At 29.7% G+C, this 20,870-nt stretch overlaps 1 protein-coding gene across 2 annotated transcripts in view; it reads left to right on the forward strand.

The window, feature by feature from the left end:
• Positions 1 to 20,187, forward strand: part of LOC143069402 (ribosomal protein S6 kinase delta-1-like) — a 42,736-nt gene extending 22,549 nt beyond the window's left edge. For both annotated transcript variants that reach the window (XM_076244019.1, XM_076244020.1), the window contains 4 exons: positions 169 to 296; positions 11,579 to 11,661; positions 12,542 to 12,637; positions 13,431 to 20,187. In XM_076244019.1, coding sequence (XP_076100134.1) covers positions 169 to 296; positions 11,579 to 11,661; positions 12,542 to 12,637; positions 13,431 to 13,547 — 424 coding nt within the window. In that variant the 3' untranslated portion in view covers positions 13,548 to 20,187. The remainder of the gene's footprint in view (positions 1 to 168; positions 297 to 11,578; positions 11,662 to 12,541; positions 12,638 to 13,430) is intronic.
• Positions 20,188 to 20,870: the final 683 nt, after the last annotated feature.

The following is a 20,870-nucleotide window of genomic DNA, read 5'->3' on the forward strand; positions in this document are numbered from 1 at the left end:
TTAATTGATATTGTATACGATCAAAAAGGATGATGTTTTTTTTTTATATTTAGGGATATTTAAGTGAAAAAGTATTTTATACATAATTATACACAATTTAACATACAATTTTAGCCACTGTTGGTAAATCTTGCTTTAACATTTTTGCTTTTCTTTTCTCCCTCGCAGAGATTTAAGGCCAGACAACATTTTACTAGGAGAAAATGGACATATTTTATTGTCATATTTCTGTCAGATAAGTTTGACAGACAGAATACTAAACCAGGAGGCTGAGGACCAGTTTTATATGGCACCAGGTCAGTAGAACACTTTTATTTCTTGTTATAAAGTACGTGACAGACACTTAAAAAGATTTCAATGCTTTAGAAAAATACAGTACGGGTAGGGACTTATTTTTATGGATGCCTTAATCCGTCTAGATGTCAGACTGGTCGGATAGTTGTCCCAGTGTAATAAACACCTGCTGTGCAATATCCAAGTGGAAGGTCGTAAATCAATCTGTACCAGCTTGATTAGAATTAAATTTTACCTGTACAGATATATTAGTATTTATGGAGGATAGATAAATGTAAAATATTGTTTTGTATTCAAAGAGAAAGAATTAAAATTAAAATTAAATATAAGAAATAAAATTAAAATTAAATATAAGAATAAAAATTAAAATTAAATATATAATTTTATTTTTTTTATAATTTGAAAATGAAATAAAGAAGATTTTTAACAATATATTGTGTTGCCAATTATTTCAATAGTTTTGTGCCAATAAACTATTTTGTATTTGTATTTGTAAACCGTAAATATTTCATCTAATTCAAAACGATAAGCCAAGACTGTTTTCAATAGAATTTTAAATCAAATTGTTGAGACTTCAATCCCGTAAATTATACGAGTTTTCGTTGATGGTTATATTATTTCCTGCTTTTAACGTCCTGTTCCTTTATATGTTATTATAAGAAACTCAATTTTAAGTATTAGGCCAACATATCGTATTTATGAAATATGTATAGGCATTGTGAATTAAGTTATTTTCCTTTTGATACAACTTTCCCCGTCGGAGCCTCTACATCTATTCACACCTGTCAATCATTTCTCGCAAGTGAAACATTTTGGTCAGACAGATCACTCGTGCTTTCTATTTTGACATATTTCCCGTTAATCTCTTTGAAAGTCAAACAATTGGGTTCCTTTAATACAATATTTATAACGCCGGGATCATATTTCGATTCCTATTTTTTTAAATTTTATTTAAAATTGTTGACACTCGAGATAATATGCCTTTCTATTTTCATGTCTGAAATTTTTTATGGAAATCGCCGGTGTTATAAATATATTTTACAAATTGTATCAAATCGATACACGAAAGTCAAAGTTTAACCTTATATAGTTTATTGACTAAATGCACAGTTATACCTCAATGGGGTTGAAGGCTAGTCGTACTAGTCACGATCAGCTGACTTTACTTTTTCGTCGTTCTTCTAGTCATTCTAAAGCTCGATGTTGTATTATTTCCGAAGATTAAAGGAGGTCTCCAAATAGATTATTTAAATGGGAATCCGGGAAATGACTGATAAAAATAAAACAAAAAATAGTTAAAGAAGACTAAATCGTGTTTTGATTATACATGTATGTAAATCGATTAAATTTCTATTCTGGTAAATCGATCAAGAGCCTCAAAACTAAAGCACAATACTGTCAATCATTCCACATCAAATTTAATCATGAATGAATTTTCCCACGGTCGGTGCCGGGTCAGTAAGGTCACCTGTGTTTACTGTTACGACGTTTCCCGCCATATAAAAATCTCGTGCAGTGGACAAAATCGATCTTTAATATCTTTTATTAGCATTCAATATTATTGTGAGTGGAGTCAAGTTAAAGTTCAACCACGTGCACACGCTGTTGATCACTAAAATGTGTATCATGGAATTGTCTTTTCACGACAATTTTTTCTTTTAGATTGCTATAAAAAATATAACATACAAGTTTCCTTTTTTACATGGATTGTGCGTAAATTAATATTATGCAATTAAGTTCGGGATTTCGGGATTAACCCTTTCGGGATCTGGGAATTCTTTTTTCGCGATGTCGGGATTTAAATTTATTTAAATTCGGGACCTTGGGACTTCGTGTTTTTAAGCCCGGGATTTCGAGATCCGGACCCCTTTTACCCCCTACCCCAAATGCAGATCAATTATATTAATTTAGCATAATGAACAAACACGGAAATCTTAAAATAAACTTATGCCCGGGAAAAATCAATATTTTCTTCTAGTGTTATTATTTGCGTTCTATTTTAGTTATACATCTCCAACTTTCGGACAATATTTGTTTACAGTAAAAAGTAAAAACTACAAAGAATCATCAAGCTACTAATAATATACAAGTATTGCTCACTGTTATTATTTTTTATCTCGGAACTGACACAACACAGACTGAATATTAAATACAAATTATTGAAATATTTTGCATGTGACCGCGTCAAACTAAAACGTATGCAGCAGCACTTGAGACAGCATTCTGCTAATCAATGGATTTACGTGGAAAATAAATCAGTAAAATAAAAATAACCGTAAGCTTCAAGAAATAGAATACATGTAAAAATATATATGTTTAAAAAATTTATGCAAACAAATAAGAAAAAGATACAAAAAAAAAAAAAACAAACGAAAAGGAACATAAAATAAAAATAATTTTTAGGAACAAAGAAAATAAATAACAGTTGAAATATCAAAACCATAATTAACAAAAATAGGCTATTTTTATTAAACAAAGTTTTCTCAAGTACTTCACCTGTAAAAATATTTTATGTCAAATACGATGTAGAACTAATATAATCAATAAAGTGATTGAGAGGTTAAAATTACAGGTAATCTGATTCTGAAATCAGTGAACCGTAATTCTAGCAACACGGATTAAGATGAAAGGACCATTCACACCTGGATCTGTTGATTAATGACCATACTACCTACCATAAAAATGTCGGATTATTCATATCCGACTAGACGGATTAAGACATCCATAAAAATAAGTCCCTACCCGTACTGTAATCATTTAAATATTGTAAAGCGTTTTTGTAACAGAATAACTTGAAAAAAGAGAAATCAAAATAATTTCATTCTAAACCTTTAGCTATTCTATTAAATCTTCAAGTAGCCAATGTTTGACTCCTATGCATAAAAGCCTCCACATTTACTTCCATATGTGTATAAATCTGCAAAGTTCCAATCATTGACAATTGATCAACTACATCCCTGATTATTTAAGGAATGACTGTAATATTTTTTCTGTCTATGAAGAAATAACAAAAAATGTATTGCACACTGAATAACGCACGTAGCGGGTTATTAACCAGTGTGCACCAAATTTTTTGTTATTTTGAATAGACTGACAAAATATTACAGTTATTTCTTATAATTTAATTCTAGATTCCATTTTAAACCAGCGTAAATCATGAAAAAACATTGATGATGTCATGTTCACCTGACAAAATTATGTCTATGATATTGTAGAGTACGACGACTAGGGTACATGTATTTTATTGTGACGTGTGATAGACATGTATGATATTTTTAATGTATGTTTTAAATTGGTATTAATAAAGCATACTGTTTAATATTCTGTAATTTTTATGTAAGTTATGATGTAGGAAACAGTAACTGTGTGAAATAACTTGTATTATACTACTTGTAATGCTTGTAGTCTGGAACATATGATAATTGAAGCAAATAAGTTTTAATTAACATTTAATAAAGTAAAGTTAGAACAGTATTATGATTCTTGTAGAAATATTGAATTGAATGTCATTTGTATATTTGATAAACCAGTTGAAGTTCATGTAATAATTACCAGTTCACAGTAATAATCCACTGAATAATCCAACTGTATGTCTTGTATTTTTGTGATGATCCAATTGTAGCAACTGTAGTAGATCGTAGTAAAGCGTAGTAAATTCCACGCACCTTGCTTGAATTTATGAATGAAATGTATTGACATGCGCAGTAGAACCCATGTGTCACTTTGGACGATTGTTCAATAAAAACACTATTTTTACGTGTTGGCAACTGTTTTCACATACTTCTTGTAATTCCTTTTAGTATTTGTAGTCAACGTCTTCAATGTTTTGCAGATGTTAATGCTCACTATCCTTGATATTTATCATTTTGGTCCGCCGGTGACACACATAACTTTTTGCCATGTTGTTTACGTATTGTGACTTCCGGTGGCGCTGTATATATTGTTGTATTTTTAGTTACCATAGAAATTTGTTTAGTACCATGCAAACTTTGTTTATTATATAAAGGTTACTTAAAATGTATATTATTGTGATTTTTGTAATTTATTTAAGAATTCGAATATTTGGTTGGACGGCAAGCGCGCGATCCAACAATCCAACCATCCAACCATCCAACCATCCAACCATCCAACAATCCAACAATCCAACAATCCAACAGTGACGTAATTTCGACGCTTGGTCGTCAGTTCTGCTTAAACTTTTGGTTCTTACAGTTGGTATTTTATTTGCTCGTTATTTATTTTAGTCAAAATGGTTAATTTTTCTTAGAAACTTATTTTTTTTAAAAGGTTAAATTGTAAAGGAAAATAGTAAAGTTAGCGTTTTCAAGTTTAAAAGGAATATTTCATTTTAGCGGACTCTTTAAAGCTTTATTTCTAGTTTATCTTTTAAAGTTAGGATTATTGAAATTGTTCATTGAAGTTCATGTTTACTGTTAACGTTTGTCATTTTGTAATAAATAGGATTAAATAAGAAATTAGGCAGTTAAGGGATAATTTCCTAAAGGTCTGGAAATTATGATAAACAAAACAGTTTATTTAAGGTTATAAACTGTAGTTAATTGTTAGTTCTTATTCAGGAAACGTTCTGAATATAACTAATAATAAACATTTTTTTATGTAACTGATGAGGTATCACTTACAAAAATGTCAGAAAGAGGTATTCTGATTAAATTCACTTGAAGTTCGGATTTTCTCTTAGGTAATTTATTTTCTTAGTAAGATAGCAGAACTCAGCCTTTTTATGTATTTTTCTGACACACCAACATATTATCTCTTGAGTGTAGAGATAAGTTAATAAATATCTCTTGAGTTTAGAGATAAGTTAGTAAATATCTCTTGAGTGTAGAGATAACTTACTACATGTATCATACTGAATAGATTCTTGTCATATCATCTTAGTCTATAGTTTAAGTATATCACTAGTTTAAAATTGTTGTTTATCTTGAATATAACTGAAAATATATGATTCTTGAAATGAATAAAAGATAGAAACTTATTTACATGACTTTTAGCAAATGCCTATATTATACTGACCAGCTCATATCTTGTCATACTGACTTTGTTATTTACAAACTACTCATATAATTTGAGTAAAAACTCTTGGGTCGAAGCATTTCAAGCCCCTGCCCGCTACATAATTTTGGCATCCTCGGTGGGATTCATTAAACTCTATTGGATCCTGTGATACGAACCTTTTGAAGTGTAATAGATAAACAGTGCAATGGGTAAACCAAGGTCTGTTCGTTCAAGAAAGACCGACACATATATTAATAGGGGACATAGTAGCCAATATGACACAGAAGACAGTGAAATTAATACTCTCTATACCACTGATGATGAACCATGTCATTCTGAAAGTGACCAAGTTAATGAAGTTTCTAATGACTTGTCTTGTATTGAGACTGAAGAAGAAGAAACAATAGTCTTAAGACCCAGATCGAAATTGAGTAAGAGGCCAAGTCCTAGAAAAACTGGCTCTCCAAGAAGGTCCTCCAGATATCAAAAGCAAAATGATATAGAAAACAAGTCTGAACCTCAAAATCAAGGTGATTCTAGGGTATATGACAGTATAAAAGTAGCGATACAAGATATGACTGGTCAAGTAGTATCAGCCATTCAAAATGCTTTTACTGGTATTACCAAACAATATAGGCATAATAATGCTTCAAGTCAGCAGCAAAAACATGCTAAAAGTACAACAATTGCTAATAATAGTAATTCTTTTTCTAAAGTTAGAAAAAGTAAACCAAGTTTTACATCTTATAGTAATTTAGATTTCACATCAGCATCTGAGTGTGATGAATCTGATGATGAAATATTTAGTGATGCATGCTCTGATATGAATACAAATAGTATTGATACAGATGTAATAACCCAAAGTAAACGATCAAAATCAAAATTTGGGTTTTCCAATGCCAAACTCCCTTCTTTCACAGGAAAAGAAAAATGGGAGGTCTGGATAAATAGATTTGAGGCAGTTGCAAATCTTCAAAATTGGGATAACAGAACTAAATTGGGTGAATTGTTAACCAGACTTCAAGGGGAAGCTGGTGATTTTGTGTTTGATCAGCTTAATAGTAAAACATTAAAGAATTATTCAAAATTAGCTACAGAACTTAAGAATAGATTTGGGGTTTTTGAAAATAAAAGAGCATATAAGGTACAATTTAATAGACGTACCCAAAAACCTAATGAAGACACTGCAGACTATGCTGCAGAATTAAAACGCCTATATGATAAGGCGTATTCCAACAGACATGCAAAAATTAGGCAGGAAGACTTGCTCCAAAGATTTTTAATGGGACTGTCAGATACTGAGGCAAGAATTCATCTTGAGCTTCATAAAGACCCCAAAACTATAGAGGAAGCAGTCCAAGAGGTCATTACTTATAAGGAGATAACTTCTGAAACACATGAGGGCATTAATTCAGTAAAAAATTCCAAAGTAAGGCAACTAAAGAAAGAGAACACCAATTTCAACAGGCAAGATTCCACAAGTTCTGAAAAAGATGTAATTTCAGTAACCAAGGATGAATTACAGAAGATGGTTAATCAAATGTACCAAGACAAGAAAAGAAATGATGAGATACAGACATCAGTAACAGGACATAGTCGTCCTGATGAAAGACAGCCATTCAATGTCAATGCCCCACCCTATGTTCCTAATGGGAATTATAGGAAGAACAATTTGGACAGAAACAATAACCCAGAAAACATCCCAAAATGTTACTATTGTGGTCAACCTGGTCATTATGCAAGAAAATGCTATAGCAATCCCAATAGGCAACCAGATTATAGAAATAATATGGCTACTCCTCCAAGACAAATGAATATGCCTTACACTCTCCCTAATAGTAGCAGGTCACAAGGTGAATTTAAATCAGACACATTAAACTAGAACGGGTTAACCCAGCTGACCAGAAGTTAGCCCTTAAGTTTAATGAAAACGGTCATAAATTGGACAATATTGGTGTACAAGAGCTAACAAGCAGTATAATTTTTAGTAATAGTAAAGAGGAAAACATTAGCAATAGCAATAGTAATAGTAATAGTAAAGAGGAAACTAGTAGTAATAGTAATAGTAAAGAGGAAAATATTAGCAATAGTAATAGTAAAGAGGAAACTAGTAGTAATAGTAATAGTAAAGAGGAAACTAGTAGTAATAGTAATAGTAAAGAGGAAAATAGAAGTAATAGTAATATATCTTCTGTCACTTTAGAAGATACAAATTTAGTTTGTTCTAACCCAATTTTAGGAAGTGAACAATCAGTTGCAAGTAATGTTATTGCAAGACAAGTACTCCGAAGTGATGGAGTCTATGTCGAAGGACAGATCCAAGGGTCTGAGGTTAATTTTACTGTAGATACAGGGGCAGTCCGGACAGTATTATCCGTGTATGCCTTTAATAAAATTCCTCATGTTAATAGACCAATCTTGGAAAAGTCTAATACTTTAGCTTGTGCTGATGGCAAACCCCTAAAGGAGCTAGGGAAAGCTATTTTTGAAATTAAATTAGGAAATTTATGTTTTAATACAGAAATGATAGTTGCAAATATAGAAGACGAAGCTTTGTTAGGACTAGATGTGTTGATGAAATCTCAGTGGGGTCCCGCTGACATAAAGTTAACAGAAGGAATTATACTGCTTGGTGGTCATGCTGTCCATTGTACACAAATTGGCCAAACAAATAAATTTATACGAAAAATTTATGGGGAAGCTTACTATGAAATTTCCCCAAGGTCTGAAAATTTTGATGATGTTTTCATTGACCGACTTGATGATGATTCTCCTGAAACAGTTCAAGATTGCATTTTACAACCCACTGAGAAATTTTCAGAAAGATTTCCATTAGTAATGGCACCATGTTTAGTTAATAGTAATAGTAGCCAAGCTAACATAAGCCAAGATGTTACTTGTAATACTAGTACATGTAGTATTATGAACCCATACATGTATGATCAAGATACAGTAATTGGTTCAGCAGAAGTTGTTGAACATGAACCAAAGATGCTATTAAAATGTGAAGACACACTTGATGTAAATAACCAAATTGCAATGAGAAGACTGCAATTTCATGACTCAAATTTAGAGTCTGGAAAGAGGGTATCCGAAGAAGAAATAGGTAGACATTTGACTACTAAAGAAAAAGATCTGACACCAGAACCACCCCCTACAATACATTTTGTACATGTAGCAACAACGCTCCAGTTGCACAAAAGAAACAGAAGAAGTCCCTGGTAGCTACATGAAGAGACATTTAATTTAAGATTGAATAAAGATGTACATTTAATTTTATTTTTTTTAATAGAAATGTTATGGTATTGTTTATTAGAATTATTAATATCAAAAGTAATTTAAGGTTATTATAAGATTAAAAGTTATTGAAAAAAATAATTTAGACTGAAAATTTATTTTGGAAAGTTGAAAAGTTAAGAAGTTATTTATATTAGATATAGTCAAAGCTTTTAAGTGTTAAAAGTAAAATTTTGGGTGTATTTTTGAACTTATATTTAAATGTTTTGGTCCTGTTTGCATGGTAACTAAAATTTTCCTTCAGAAACCTCTGGTTCTTAGCCATGTTCCAGTTTGTTCATAACGTTCAGTAATTTTCCACATTTGGTACGAATATATGTCTGTCTGGTATCTACCGCCCTCATGCTGATGGTCACAATGTTGAATCTACTGGTGTATCTGTAAAATATATAAAAATATATATATTTATGTATGATTTTTACATAATCTGGTATTATATATTATGATGTATTTGTGTTATAATCATAGATTGTATTAATAAGAAAGCTAATTTCATTCAGTTTTTAGAAATAATTTCTTTTTAAGAAGAATATACATGTATATGTATATATTTACAAATGATTTAAGACATAGAAAAATTTTAAATGGAAACTTTTGCAAAAGTTTAAAGTATTTGCGGGGACGCAAATAATGGAAAGGGGGTAAAATGTAGAGTACGACGACTAGGGTACATGTATTTTATTGTGACGTGTGATAGACATGTATGATATTTTTAATGTATGTTTTAAATTGGTATTAATAAAGCATACTGTTTAATATTCTGTAATTTTTATATAAGTTATGATGTAGGAAACAGTAACTGTGTGAAATAACTTGTATTATACTACTTGTAATGCTTGTAGTCTGGAACATATGATAATTGAAGCAAATAAGTTTTAATTAACATTTAATAAAGTAAAGTTAGAACAGTATTATGATTCTTGTAGAAATATTGAATTGAATGTCATTTGTATATTTGATAAACCAGTTGAAGTTCATGTAATAATTACCAGTTCACAGTAATAATCCACTGAATAATCCAACTGTATGTCTTGTATTTTTGTGATGATCCAATTGTAGCAACTGTAGTAGATCGTAGTAAAGCGTAGTAAATTCCACGCACCTTGCTTGAATTTATGAATGAAATGTATTGACATGCGCAGTAGAACCCATGTGTCACTTTGGACGATTGTTCAATAAAAACACTATTTTTACGTGTTGGCAACTGTTTTCACATACTTCTTGTAATTCCTTTTAGTATTTGTAGTCAACGTCTTCAATGTTTTGCAGATGTTAATGCTCACTATCCTTGATATTTATCATTTTGGTCCGCCGGTGACACACATAACTTTTTGCCATGTTGTTTACGTATTGTGACTTCCGGTGGCGCTGTATATATTGTTGTATTTTTAGTTACCATAGAAATTTGTTTAGTACCATGCAAACTTTGTTTATTATATAAAGGTTACTTAAAATGTATATTATTGTGATTTTTGTAATTTATTTAAGAATTCGAATATTTGGTTGGACGGCAAGCGCGCGATCCAACAATCCAACCATCCAACCATCCAACCATCCAACCATCCAACAATCCAACAATCCAACAATCCAACAGTGACGTAATTTCGACGCTTGGTCGTCAGTTCTGCTTAAACTTTTGGTTCTTACAGTTGGTATTTTATTTGCTCGTTATTTATTTTAGTCAAAATGGTTAATTTTTCTTAGAAACTTATTTTTTTTAAAAGGTTAAATTGTAAAGGAAAATAGTAAAGTTAGCGTTTTCAAGTTTAAAAGGAATATTTCATTTTAGCGGACTCTTTAAAGCTTTATTTCTAGTTTATCTTTTAAAGTTAGGATTATTGAAATTGTTCATTGAAGTTCATGTTTACTGTTAACGTTTGTCATTTTGTAATAAATAGGATTAAATAAGAAATTAGGCAGTTAAGGGATAATTTCCTAAAGGTCTGGAAATTATGATAAACAAAACAGTTTATTTAAGGTTATAAACTGTAGTTAATTGTTAGTTCTTATTCAGGAAACGTTCTGAATATAACTAATAATAAACATTTTTTTATGTAACTGATGAGGTATCACTTACAAAAATGTCAGAAAGAGGTATTCTGATTAAATTCACTTGAAGTTCGGATTTTCTCTTAGGTAATTTATTTTCTTAGTAAGATAGCAGAACTCAGCCTTTTTATGTATTTTTCTGACACACCAACATATTATCTCTTGAGTGTAGAGATAAGTTAATAAATATCTCTTGAGTTTAGAGATAAGTTAGTAAATATCTCTTGAGTGTAGAGATAACTTACTACATGTATCATACTGAATAGATTCTTGTCATATCATCTTAGTCTATAGTTTAAGTATATCACTAGTTTAAAATTGTTGTTTATCTTGAATATAACTGAAAATATATGATTCTTGAAATGAATAAAAGATAGAAACTTATTTACATGACTTTTAGCAAATACCTATATTATACTGACCAGCTCATATCTTGTCATACTGACTTTGTTATTTACAAACTACTCATATAATTTGAGTAAAAACTCTTGGGTCGAAGCATTTCAAGCCCCTGCCCGCTACAATATGATAAACAAAACAGCATCAGCCAATCAGAAGACGTGTTGCATCCAAAATTAAACAATATATCTTGAATTGAATATGTTGACATTGTATTGTTGTTACATAGTATCAGATATGTTTGTCATTCTGCTTCTGTTAAAAAAAAATGACTGTAGATTATAGTTTAACTACAAGTTTAAAAGTTGAATGGAATACAAACTTTCTATAGACTTGTATGCAGGCTTTTGGAATACCACAAAATATCTATTTTTCCTGAATCCACAAATATTGGTATCCATTAAAAAAGATAATCCAAGGTAGATATATGGAATTCAATGGAAAAAGAATGTCTATACTCAGTCTTGTGTATTTTTGACCAAACACAATTTAGTATTTGATGAATATGATTATTTGACTTCAGAGGTAAATGGTATTGGTAACTACACAGAAGTATGTGATTGGTGGAGTGTTGGTACTTTATTGTATGAACTTGTTATGTGTAGGGTAAGTTTGTTAAGTCTTTTTAAAATTATGATTGTAATTTATACTAGACAAAAGTTATTGAGGACAAAATTGATAAAGGGACAATTTCAATCAAAAATATATATGATTAATTGATTGTTTCAGTCATGCTTTATATCAAATGTTGAATATTTCATGCATTATCAGGAAAAACAAACAAAATATGTATGTTCAAAAAAGTGTTTAAAAAAAAATAAAGGGCAGAACAAAATTAAAATCTGTAGTGAAAGTCGGGTATAGTGGATATGGACAAAAACTTGCAACATATCTGATTTCATGTCCCTATTTTGACCAGATGTGACTGCATATTTTTTTATATTTTCAAAGTCAAAGAGAGGGAGTACCCTCAGATATCATAACTATAATCTATACAAATATAAATAGATGTGGTATGAATGTCAATGAAACAACTATCCACCAGAGTTCCAATAAAATTTCATAAGCTTATGCATATTTTGAAAATATGTAAAAACATCATCCTTAAATCTAAAGAGAAGTTGCTAAGAAAAAAGCCTTGCTTTGTGTCGAGTTGCCGATATTATACAATATGTATACATAGAAAAAACAATAATCTATACATATGTAAATAGGAAAGTAAACTTGATTTCTCCAGCTATTTTTCATCTATTTTACTCCCTTTAATAATGTTACTCATGATGAATATGAGATTGATGATGTCTCCTCACACATTGAGACATGACTCATAACTTATCCTGAGTCATTGTGACATTGCTGATAAGTTCTGCTCATGTCTGAAAGCCATGATACATGATTAGGAAGTGAATGAGCAGTTTGATATACTATGTATAGGCAAAAGAAAGAGCAATAAGTCTTGTTATCTATTTTTTTCCTATCATTTCAGAGTTTAAAGAGCAGTCACCCAGGAGGAATCACACCACACACACAGTTATATCTCCCAAACACTGCTTCTCCTGAGGCTCATGGTTTATTACATCAGGTTAGTTTATATCTAATTACACCTTATGTAAGAATCCTGGATTTTGATTGGTCGATAGCTAGTGTATTTTTCACCAATTAACTATTATCAAATGAATGTCGTTCATTTTTTAACGCCGCCATGGTATTTGCCAAGAGGATATGCCTTTTTTACCCTCGCTGTCGTGGTATTTGCCAAAATATACTCTATCCGACTGGACGCTTGTAACGTCACAATCATCAATGCGTTTTTGAACATTAACATTTGGTGTAATTAAACAGATATAGCATGTTCTTGAGGGGTTTTTGCGAAAAATACCAGTCTTGAGAATGAATTTCCCTCGCCTTATGGCTTGTGAAATTTAACATTCTATCAGCTGGTATTTTTCGCAAATACCCCTCCTTAACATGATATATCTGTTTATTATACTGTGGTCAAATTATTGATGTTTTTTTACAGTATTTATAATTTAAAGGTCAACTCTGAACATGTTCAACAGGTATATTTTGCATGATATTATGTGCACACCTTTTTAAAGGTATACACTATTAATGAAACGTTCTGCCATAGGTCGGTAGTTGTCTCCAGGTACTCTTGCTTCCTCCACTAATAAAAACTGTCCACAATAAAATAGCCATTAGTGCTGAAAGAGGTGTTCAATGACAAAAATCTATCAATCAATCATTTTTATAAAATGCACTTTGAAATGTAGAATTATAATTTTTTCACATCTTATGAAAGTATAGTACATGTGATATTTTTTAACTTTAAATGTTAAACTTTTTTATATTTTTGGATATAAATTCTTTTTTAGTTATTGTGTTATAACCCTAAAGAAAGACTGGGTTCTGGTATAAATGGAAGTGAAGACATCAAAGCTCATCCTTTCTTTACTGGTATCAACTGGAACCAGTTAGAGAAATTAACATAACAAGACTGTCCAGTGTCCATTAGAGCCTTCAGAAGGAAATAAAGAATCGATATCTATTTCTCATCTTGATTGAGTTGAAATGAACTGGGATATTCCTGCCTCATCTAGCCTCCTTGGATGAATAGCTGACCCATTTAATTTTTCATTATTTTAGAACATTTTAAAATCTATTTTTACATTAAATATATGAGACAATGAATCAAATACTGGCAGATTTGCAAGTTAAGAGAAATCTTATCATTAAAACATATATGGTACCCAAGGAAGGCACTTTAAAAACACAGTAACCACCTATAGAAGCAATTTTAGAGTCCTGTATACATTTAAAGCCCATTAAACACAATATTTCACATCCACCTATAGTGGCAAATTTAAGTTGCCTTCCATGGGTGCCATGTATGTTTTTATGGAACAGTCCTTATTTGTCACAACTTGAAAAGTTGATCTAGTTAGCTGTATTTTTTTTCAATGTCATTCAAGTCATCTTGTCATCTAAATTGCATTTTCACCTAGCACAAGTTTAGAATAAGATTTTTATTTAATTTTTTTTTTTAAATATTGTGTTGAGACTTTTATTGATTGGTATCCCATATCATCCTTTAATGTAACTGAGATACAATTTCAAAAGAACCATAATGTATTCTTCAAATTAGAATTGAATTAGAATACAGAACAATCATCATGATCATTTACCAAATTATTGTTCAGGAAAGTTTGAGATCCATAAAAAATACATTGGCCAGTACTATAATTTACACTTCAATTTTTTTGGTTAGTTGTTTTTGCATTCATTTGTATGAGCTGTTTTTTATATCATGCCAGAAACTGTCAAAATTATTTTTCATTTGCTTTGTAAATTGCAAAATAATGCAAAAATTTGGTTGAATACATAAACTCATCACACTAGTTAATTTTTACGCAGTTACTTCAGGTGCATGATGTTTGTAGGTTCCATTAATTGAAAACTGTGACATATATCTTCCATCATCCTGAAAAACTCATCCAAGATACCTTGTTTATAATTATGCATCTGTTTTGCCTTCATTAGACTCATCAGTAACACCTAAATGACACATGTTTAAATTTCCTGGGACAAAATATTTTGATTTCCATGAAGTACTGACAGGAATCAAAAACTTAATTAGTATCAGTTTATTTAATTATGACTCAGCAAATTTATGTTATTACCATTTTACTGACTGCTCCTCTTTGCCTCAGTTGGATATAAGGTCACAGTTTAATGTGTGGATTGAGGAAAAACTATATTTTGTTGGTTACTTGATGTTTTGCTTTGCTGAAGTCTGCATTCAAGCCTAAAGAAAATTCATTATTTGTTGAATATTTGAATTGGGGTATGACTTATAACCACAAAATTCACAAAAATTGGTAATTCTACAAATAATAATGAATACAGTACCGAGAGTTATATAAATAGATTTTTTTTTATATTGCATTGACACCTTTTGATATTAGAAAAGATATTACATGAGATGTAGTTAAAGGATAGTTAAACATTTTTATTTTTAAATTGCACATAGTTATAATACATTAGTGAAAAATGTCATACTTGTTTAAATTATGAGCCTATGTTTAAATTTCATGTAGTGAGAATTTATGTGAATTTCATGTTTACCCGGTATGTATGAAATTTGTTTATTCATATTTGCCTTCCCCACCGATATATTTTTATTGATATGTTATCTGTTTTAATAAATACCGTGTAACTAGTAAATTGTGTTCGTCTTTGTTTGTAGTAGATCATTAAATGATAAATATTCATGTGCACATAAATCACTGTCCATATATATAACAACTACATTTTGAATTCAGGGTAATGGCAAGTAGTTCATGCGTCATGTGACATGTAACTAAACTTCTGAAAGGAAAAGCCTACATGAGTTACCTTATATTTTGTACTTATATGTTTTTCACTAAATTCTGAAATTATTGCATGCATTTATTATTGCAATTTTTCAAGAATGGAAAAAAATTGAGTTTTATTATTGCGAAAAGTGCATACAGGTTTATATTTCAGTTATCAGAATGCAAGTTCTAATGATTTATTGGGATACTCATCTAGTTACATTATTCATATTAATACAAAACCTTGCAATAATTTCTAAATTATCAGTATGCACCGTTTTGATGAAATAATGGAATTGAGAATAGGACCCAATTAACATCTTTCATCCTTCTTTTTCATTATTTTTCTTCCAACTATTTGTACTTGATTTTTCTTCTTCAACAATTAAACATATAAATGCACTATTTTACCAAAAAAAATATGTCCTAGAAGATTCTCTGGTGTGTCATTTATAATTATCACCAATATTTTTTTCTTGAGAATTTGAAAAAATAAGAAAAAATTTGCTTTGAACTATAATTTTCAATTACCATTATTTGACAATAATTGTTGAATTGGATAAGATATGTTATTTCAAGTAACATACTTAAACCCACATTTATATTTCTGACATGAGCAGACGATAGGCAGCCATAAGTCTCAGGGCAGACTTGCAAAGAAATTGTTAAGATTAGTTACATTTGCTCTCATAATAGCAATAAGACTTAGGTGGTACCTAACACTACAGGGAGATAACTCTGTAAGATCGACTAAAAGTTTTAATCCTGTTTTATTGTTAAGGAAATATTAAGCTTCTCAATGGGGGTTGTCAAATTACTATATATCCAACCATTTTTTTTCTGAGAAAATTATTGGTTCAAGTTTTTTGAAATTTCCATATTTTATTCAAAGTGTCAAAGTAAATACTTTGTCAAAATTTTATGAAAATTAAATGAGCCAAATTAATTTTAGTCAAGGTGTTAAGTACCACCTTGATTAAGGGTTTCATAATACTTGAATGATATTTAAGAATAATTTATATATTATATAGTTATTTTTTTTCTCAAGAAATTGACATGAATTTGGTATAATTGAATCTTTGCAAATATTGAAATCACAAAATAAAATAGATAAAGGGTACAAAAAAATCAGCAAACATTTTAACTTTTGTTTTCATTACAAATTTTATTAATTACACTATTAGTTGTTACTTTATGATATGGTACAAAAATCAACAAAAAAAAATCAATTCGTTTTGGCCCTAGAAGACTTTTAAAATGTTTATATCATTGAAAAAGATCCAAACTATCTCCCTTTGGTGAAAAAAAGCCATTTTTATTTGCATTAGAATTGAATTATCTTTTTTAACTCATCGGTGACCTATATTTTTTTATTAATTTTTTTTCAAATAAGCTGTACTTAAACTAAACTTTTGTAAAATTTAAGTGATTTCTGTAATTTAGTTCTTTTTTTAATCGATATTACCTATTTTTCTCTAATTAGTTCAACAGAAAAAAATTATCTAAACACAAATGCATGCTTCTTTGAAGGAAGATTGTCATCTTAAATGAGTGATGACCCATATTTTTATTTTATTTTCCTATTATGTATAGGATGAAGTTTATTTATATAAAAAAATAGCAAAATCCTATATTACAAAAAAAAAATGATTTATACCCGCTAGCCCCTCAAGTCTATTTTACTATTGATTTATCTTTTAAAACAACATATCAATAAGCTAACTTCATTAAATTATAATTTTTTTATCTTGAAAAGAAAGAAATGTACAATGGAAATTTTTGTAAAACTGTTGTTAATTTATTGTCGCTTTATTCTAGTTGTAACAGTATTATAATTTGTACTTTGACAAGTGAGAGAAATTCTTGTTTGCTTTTTCAATGCTATATATATCTTTAGCATAAGTTTTTGTTCTAAATCTATTATAGGTTGTAACCCCTTTAAATAAAGGTTTTACAATTTTACTTCAACAGTTAAAGCCAAAGATTTAAAAAAAAAAAATCGTAGTTGAAATGTTTTTGTTACTGTACTAGAGCATTCATAACTAATACAGATTATTTATTATATACATGTCATGTTCAGTGGAATTTTAAACACACTAAATTTACTACTAGGTGAAAGCTTCACTGCCTTGTAAATTTATCATTTATACAGCAGAAATTGTAATTTATCATTTATACAGCAGAAATTGTAATTTATCATTTATACAGCAGAAAATGTAATTTATCATTTATACAGCAGAAATTGTAGTTTATCATTTATGCAATTGCTGTTCAGTTAGATTTTACATATATGTGAAAACATACCTGTTTTAAAAGGTTTTATCAGATTGTTTATTCAAAACTGAAATATATTCTAAAAATGATATAAACTTAAGAATGTAATTCTCATGTTTAAAAGTGCTGCTTTAAAAACCAGTTTGATAAAGCCACAAGGTGAATATTACAATAAAATAAATTCAATTTTGTAGTGCAATATTCTACTACAACATGTCATCAAGGAACCACATTAGCGTTATATTGTTGAGATTCACAAGAACAAATTGCTGGCTTAATAATCCAACTCCGACTACAAAATGACACTTTGATTATTTAAAAAAGGGTATTAAATGTTCACAGTTGTATGCATCTGTTTATAATATATCTGTTTTGAGCAATTTTATATTTTTCATTTTCATTTTTTGATCATGTTCTTTTCGTTGCTATTTTATTTCCAAAAGTGTTAGAGACTACAGGTTGTTACTTAAAAAAACCCAGCATTGACAACATGTTACCCAACAGCTGTCAGAAATTCATGAATTATATTTATTAAGTACTTGAAGTTTGACAATACACTCAAAGAATAAAGAAACTATTTACCTTTAGTTGTTTTAGTTTCACACACTTAACCCTTTCCTCCATGGATTTTTTTTTACATACTAGATTCGCATACGATTTTTTCAATAAAAAAAAAATCATGAGGTTTAAAATATTAATGCATTGTGAAAACAAATATTTCATCAATGAAATTTAAGTCAGATATTCTCATGAATATCCTTTTCATATTGGACACAATTTTTTTCTAAGTCTGATACAGACATTTCCTAGTCAAGGCGTTTCAACTGAGGTACTACACAGACGTCAAAAGGCGTCATTATGGAGTAAAGGTGGTGGCGTCAAAAGGTGTCACCATGGAGGAAAGGGAAATCCTGTTTTACATAAGTGACCACAATTTCTTCAGATTTTTACTGAAGTGGTAGATTATACTTGAATTTGTACATAACTCTTGTTTTGACTTTTCTGTAACTTGATGTAACTTGAGTTTATGCTGGTTCCTGTTGTATTATAAATTGTTGAATTATGATTATTTGTAACTATTAAATCTTATCATATTAAGTTAATTGACATGTAAAAAATGCTCAACTGGTACTTACATGTAAAATATGAAAACAAATGTTCTTCCAATCCCATTCAGTCTAATAAATCTGTCCAGATCAGACTACAAGATATTAATACTGAAATCAAACTACAACTTTTAAATGAATTATCATTGTAATTGTGAAATATTAAGGAAGCAGTTTTGATTTTATATTAAAAGCAAAACAAATATTTTATGTACTGTACAAAATATTGTCAAATATTATACATAAGATGTATTTATTTTAGGTCAAATATAGTTTCTTGATGGTTGGTTTTTTGAATTTTAAGTAATTTCATATGTCATTTTCTCTCTTTTTTTTAATTTTCTGCACCCTATTATTTCCTATTCATGATTTTTTTCTTCTTGACTCTATATCTTTTTGCCTAATATGCTATATTTTGTAAACACCATTGATATTTTTTTTTACCAGTATTTGATAAACCAAAATAGTCCAAATTACAATGAGAAATAGAATCTTTACATATTTTTTTCTTCATATAATTGTTCTTTAATTGGTTATTCAAATTTCATCTGACATCAATAACTTGAAGGTTTAAGATGATACCTGCAATTTTATCAGTTGTGTGAAGTATTGCAGTCTGATTTTTATAAAAAAGTAAAAAATAAAAAACTAAACTGCAATGGAAATTGAAAACAGAAAGTCCTTAATAAAATGGCAAAATCAAAAGCTCAAAAACATCTCAAGAGTGGAAAACAACTGTTATATTCATGACTTGGTACGGGTGCTTTTTGTGTAAAAAATGGTGGATAGCTAGCTAAACCTTCCACTTGTATGACAGTCACATTTTCATTATTTTGACAACAATATGTAAGCAATTTCAATTTCATAATTTATATGAATTTCCAATTTTTTTCTCAGGAACATACTAATAAAGGTCTAGTTAAAATTAATGAACACTTTTTTTTTAACAAAAATGCAAAAAAGTTCAATTTAGTTAATTCTATCCATATTTGAGGAATCAGAATCATCTGCCAACCTCCTAATTTTATTTCAAGTGCCTTTCCATACAACCCCATATAAAACAATATCTTTATTATCAATTGCTTTTAAAACTGACATTCTTCCTTCCAAAAGCTCACATCTTGAGTAATTTCACTAAGTGCTATGAAGTAGTTCACATGCTTGCTTACAGATATACAAGGACTTGTTCCAGTTTGTGTCAGAAGTTCCTGTTTTTTGAAGTTTGTACTAGTGCACAATTGTTATGAAATAACTTGGTTGTTTATACTACCATGCCATATTGTTAAGATGTATTTCAAATTTATATGTGATAACTAGAATAGTTCACTTTAAATTTATTTTCAAATTTTGATGTTATATGGTGCAATATCTATTAAATGTTATAAAATCTAAACAAATTGTTTGTTTCCTTTATAATGCTCTTGTGTTTTGTGGTTGTATGATATTTCTGGACTGATGCTTGTCTTTTTTTTTATGGCCCCGCATTGAAGTTGTCGGTGCCATATAGTTTTTAATTCGGAATGATGATCATATTGATACATAATTCATTATTTCAGTCAATGTGACAAAATAAAGCAAGGAAATGACATCTAATTAAGATTGTTTTTATTGTTTAAAAAGATTATATGTGTGCTCAGTTGATACACGTCCTACAATCTTTATGCATCTTTGGACTCAACAGTTTTAAAAATGATGAGTCCAGGACTCATGGACTGACCTTAGTAAGAACCCTGTATTTGTATTTGAATCAAAACAAAAAATGGTGTTTTTTATGCAAAAAAAAAATGTCAGTGAATTCCCTAGATTTAATAGCACATTTTCAAATTCCAACAATTAGAAAGCTGACAATACAACATTTCCCATAAAGTTGTGCAAACTCCATTAGGCTAGGGAAAAATTACCGAAGTGTTTTGAATGTTTTGAATGTTTTTAACATTTCATGAACCTACATAAAAACTGTTAATGAAAGTCCATGTAGGTGGAGGAATGTTGACTTCTGGGATTGTTATTCCCTTTAAAATGAAACTCTAAAAGCATTGGCTTCAATCTGATGTTGTACAAACTAACAAAAGGTAAAAGG

This window comes from Mytilus galloprovincialis, chromosome 3 (assembly GCF_965363235.1).
Source record: "Mytilus galloprovincialis chromosome 3, xbMytGall1.hap1.1, whole genome shotgun sequence".
In the NCBI taxonomy this organism is placed as follows: Eukaryota; Metazoa; Mollusca; class Bivalvia; order Mytilida; family Mytilidae; genus Mytilus; species Mytilus galloprovincialis.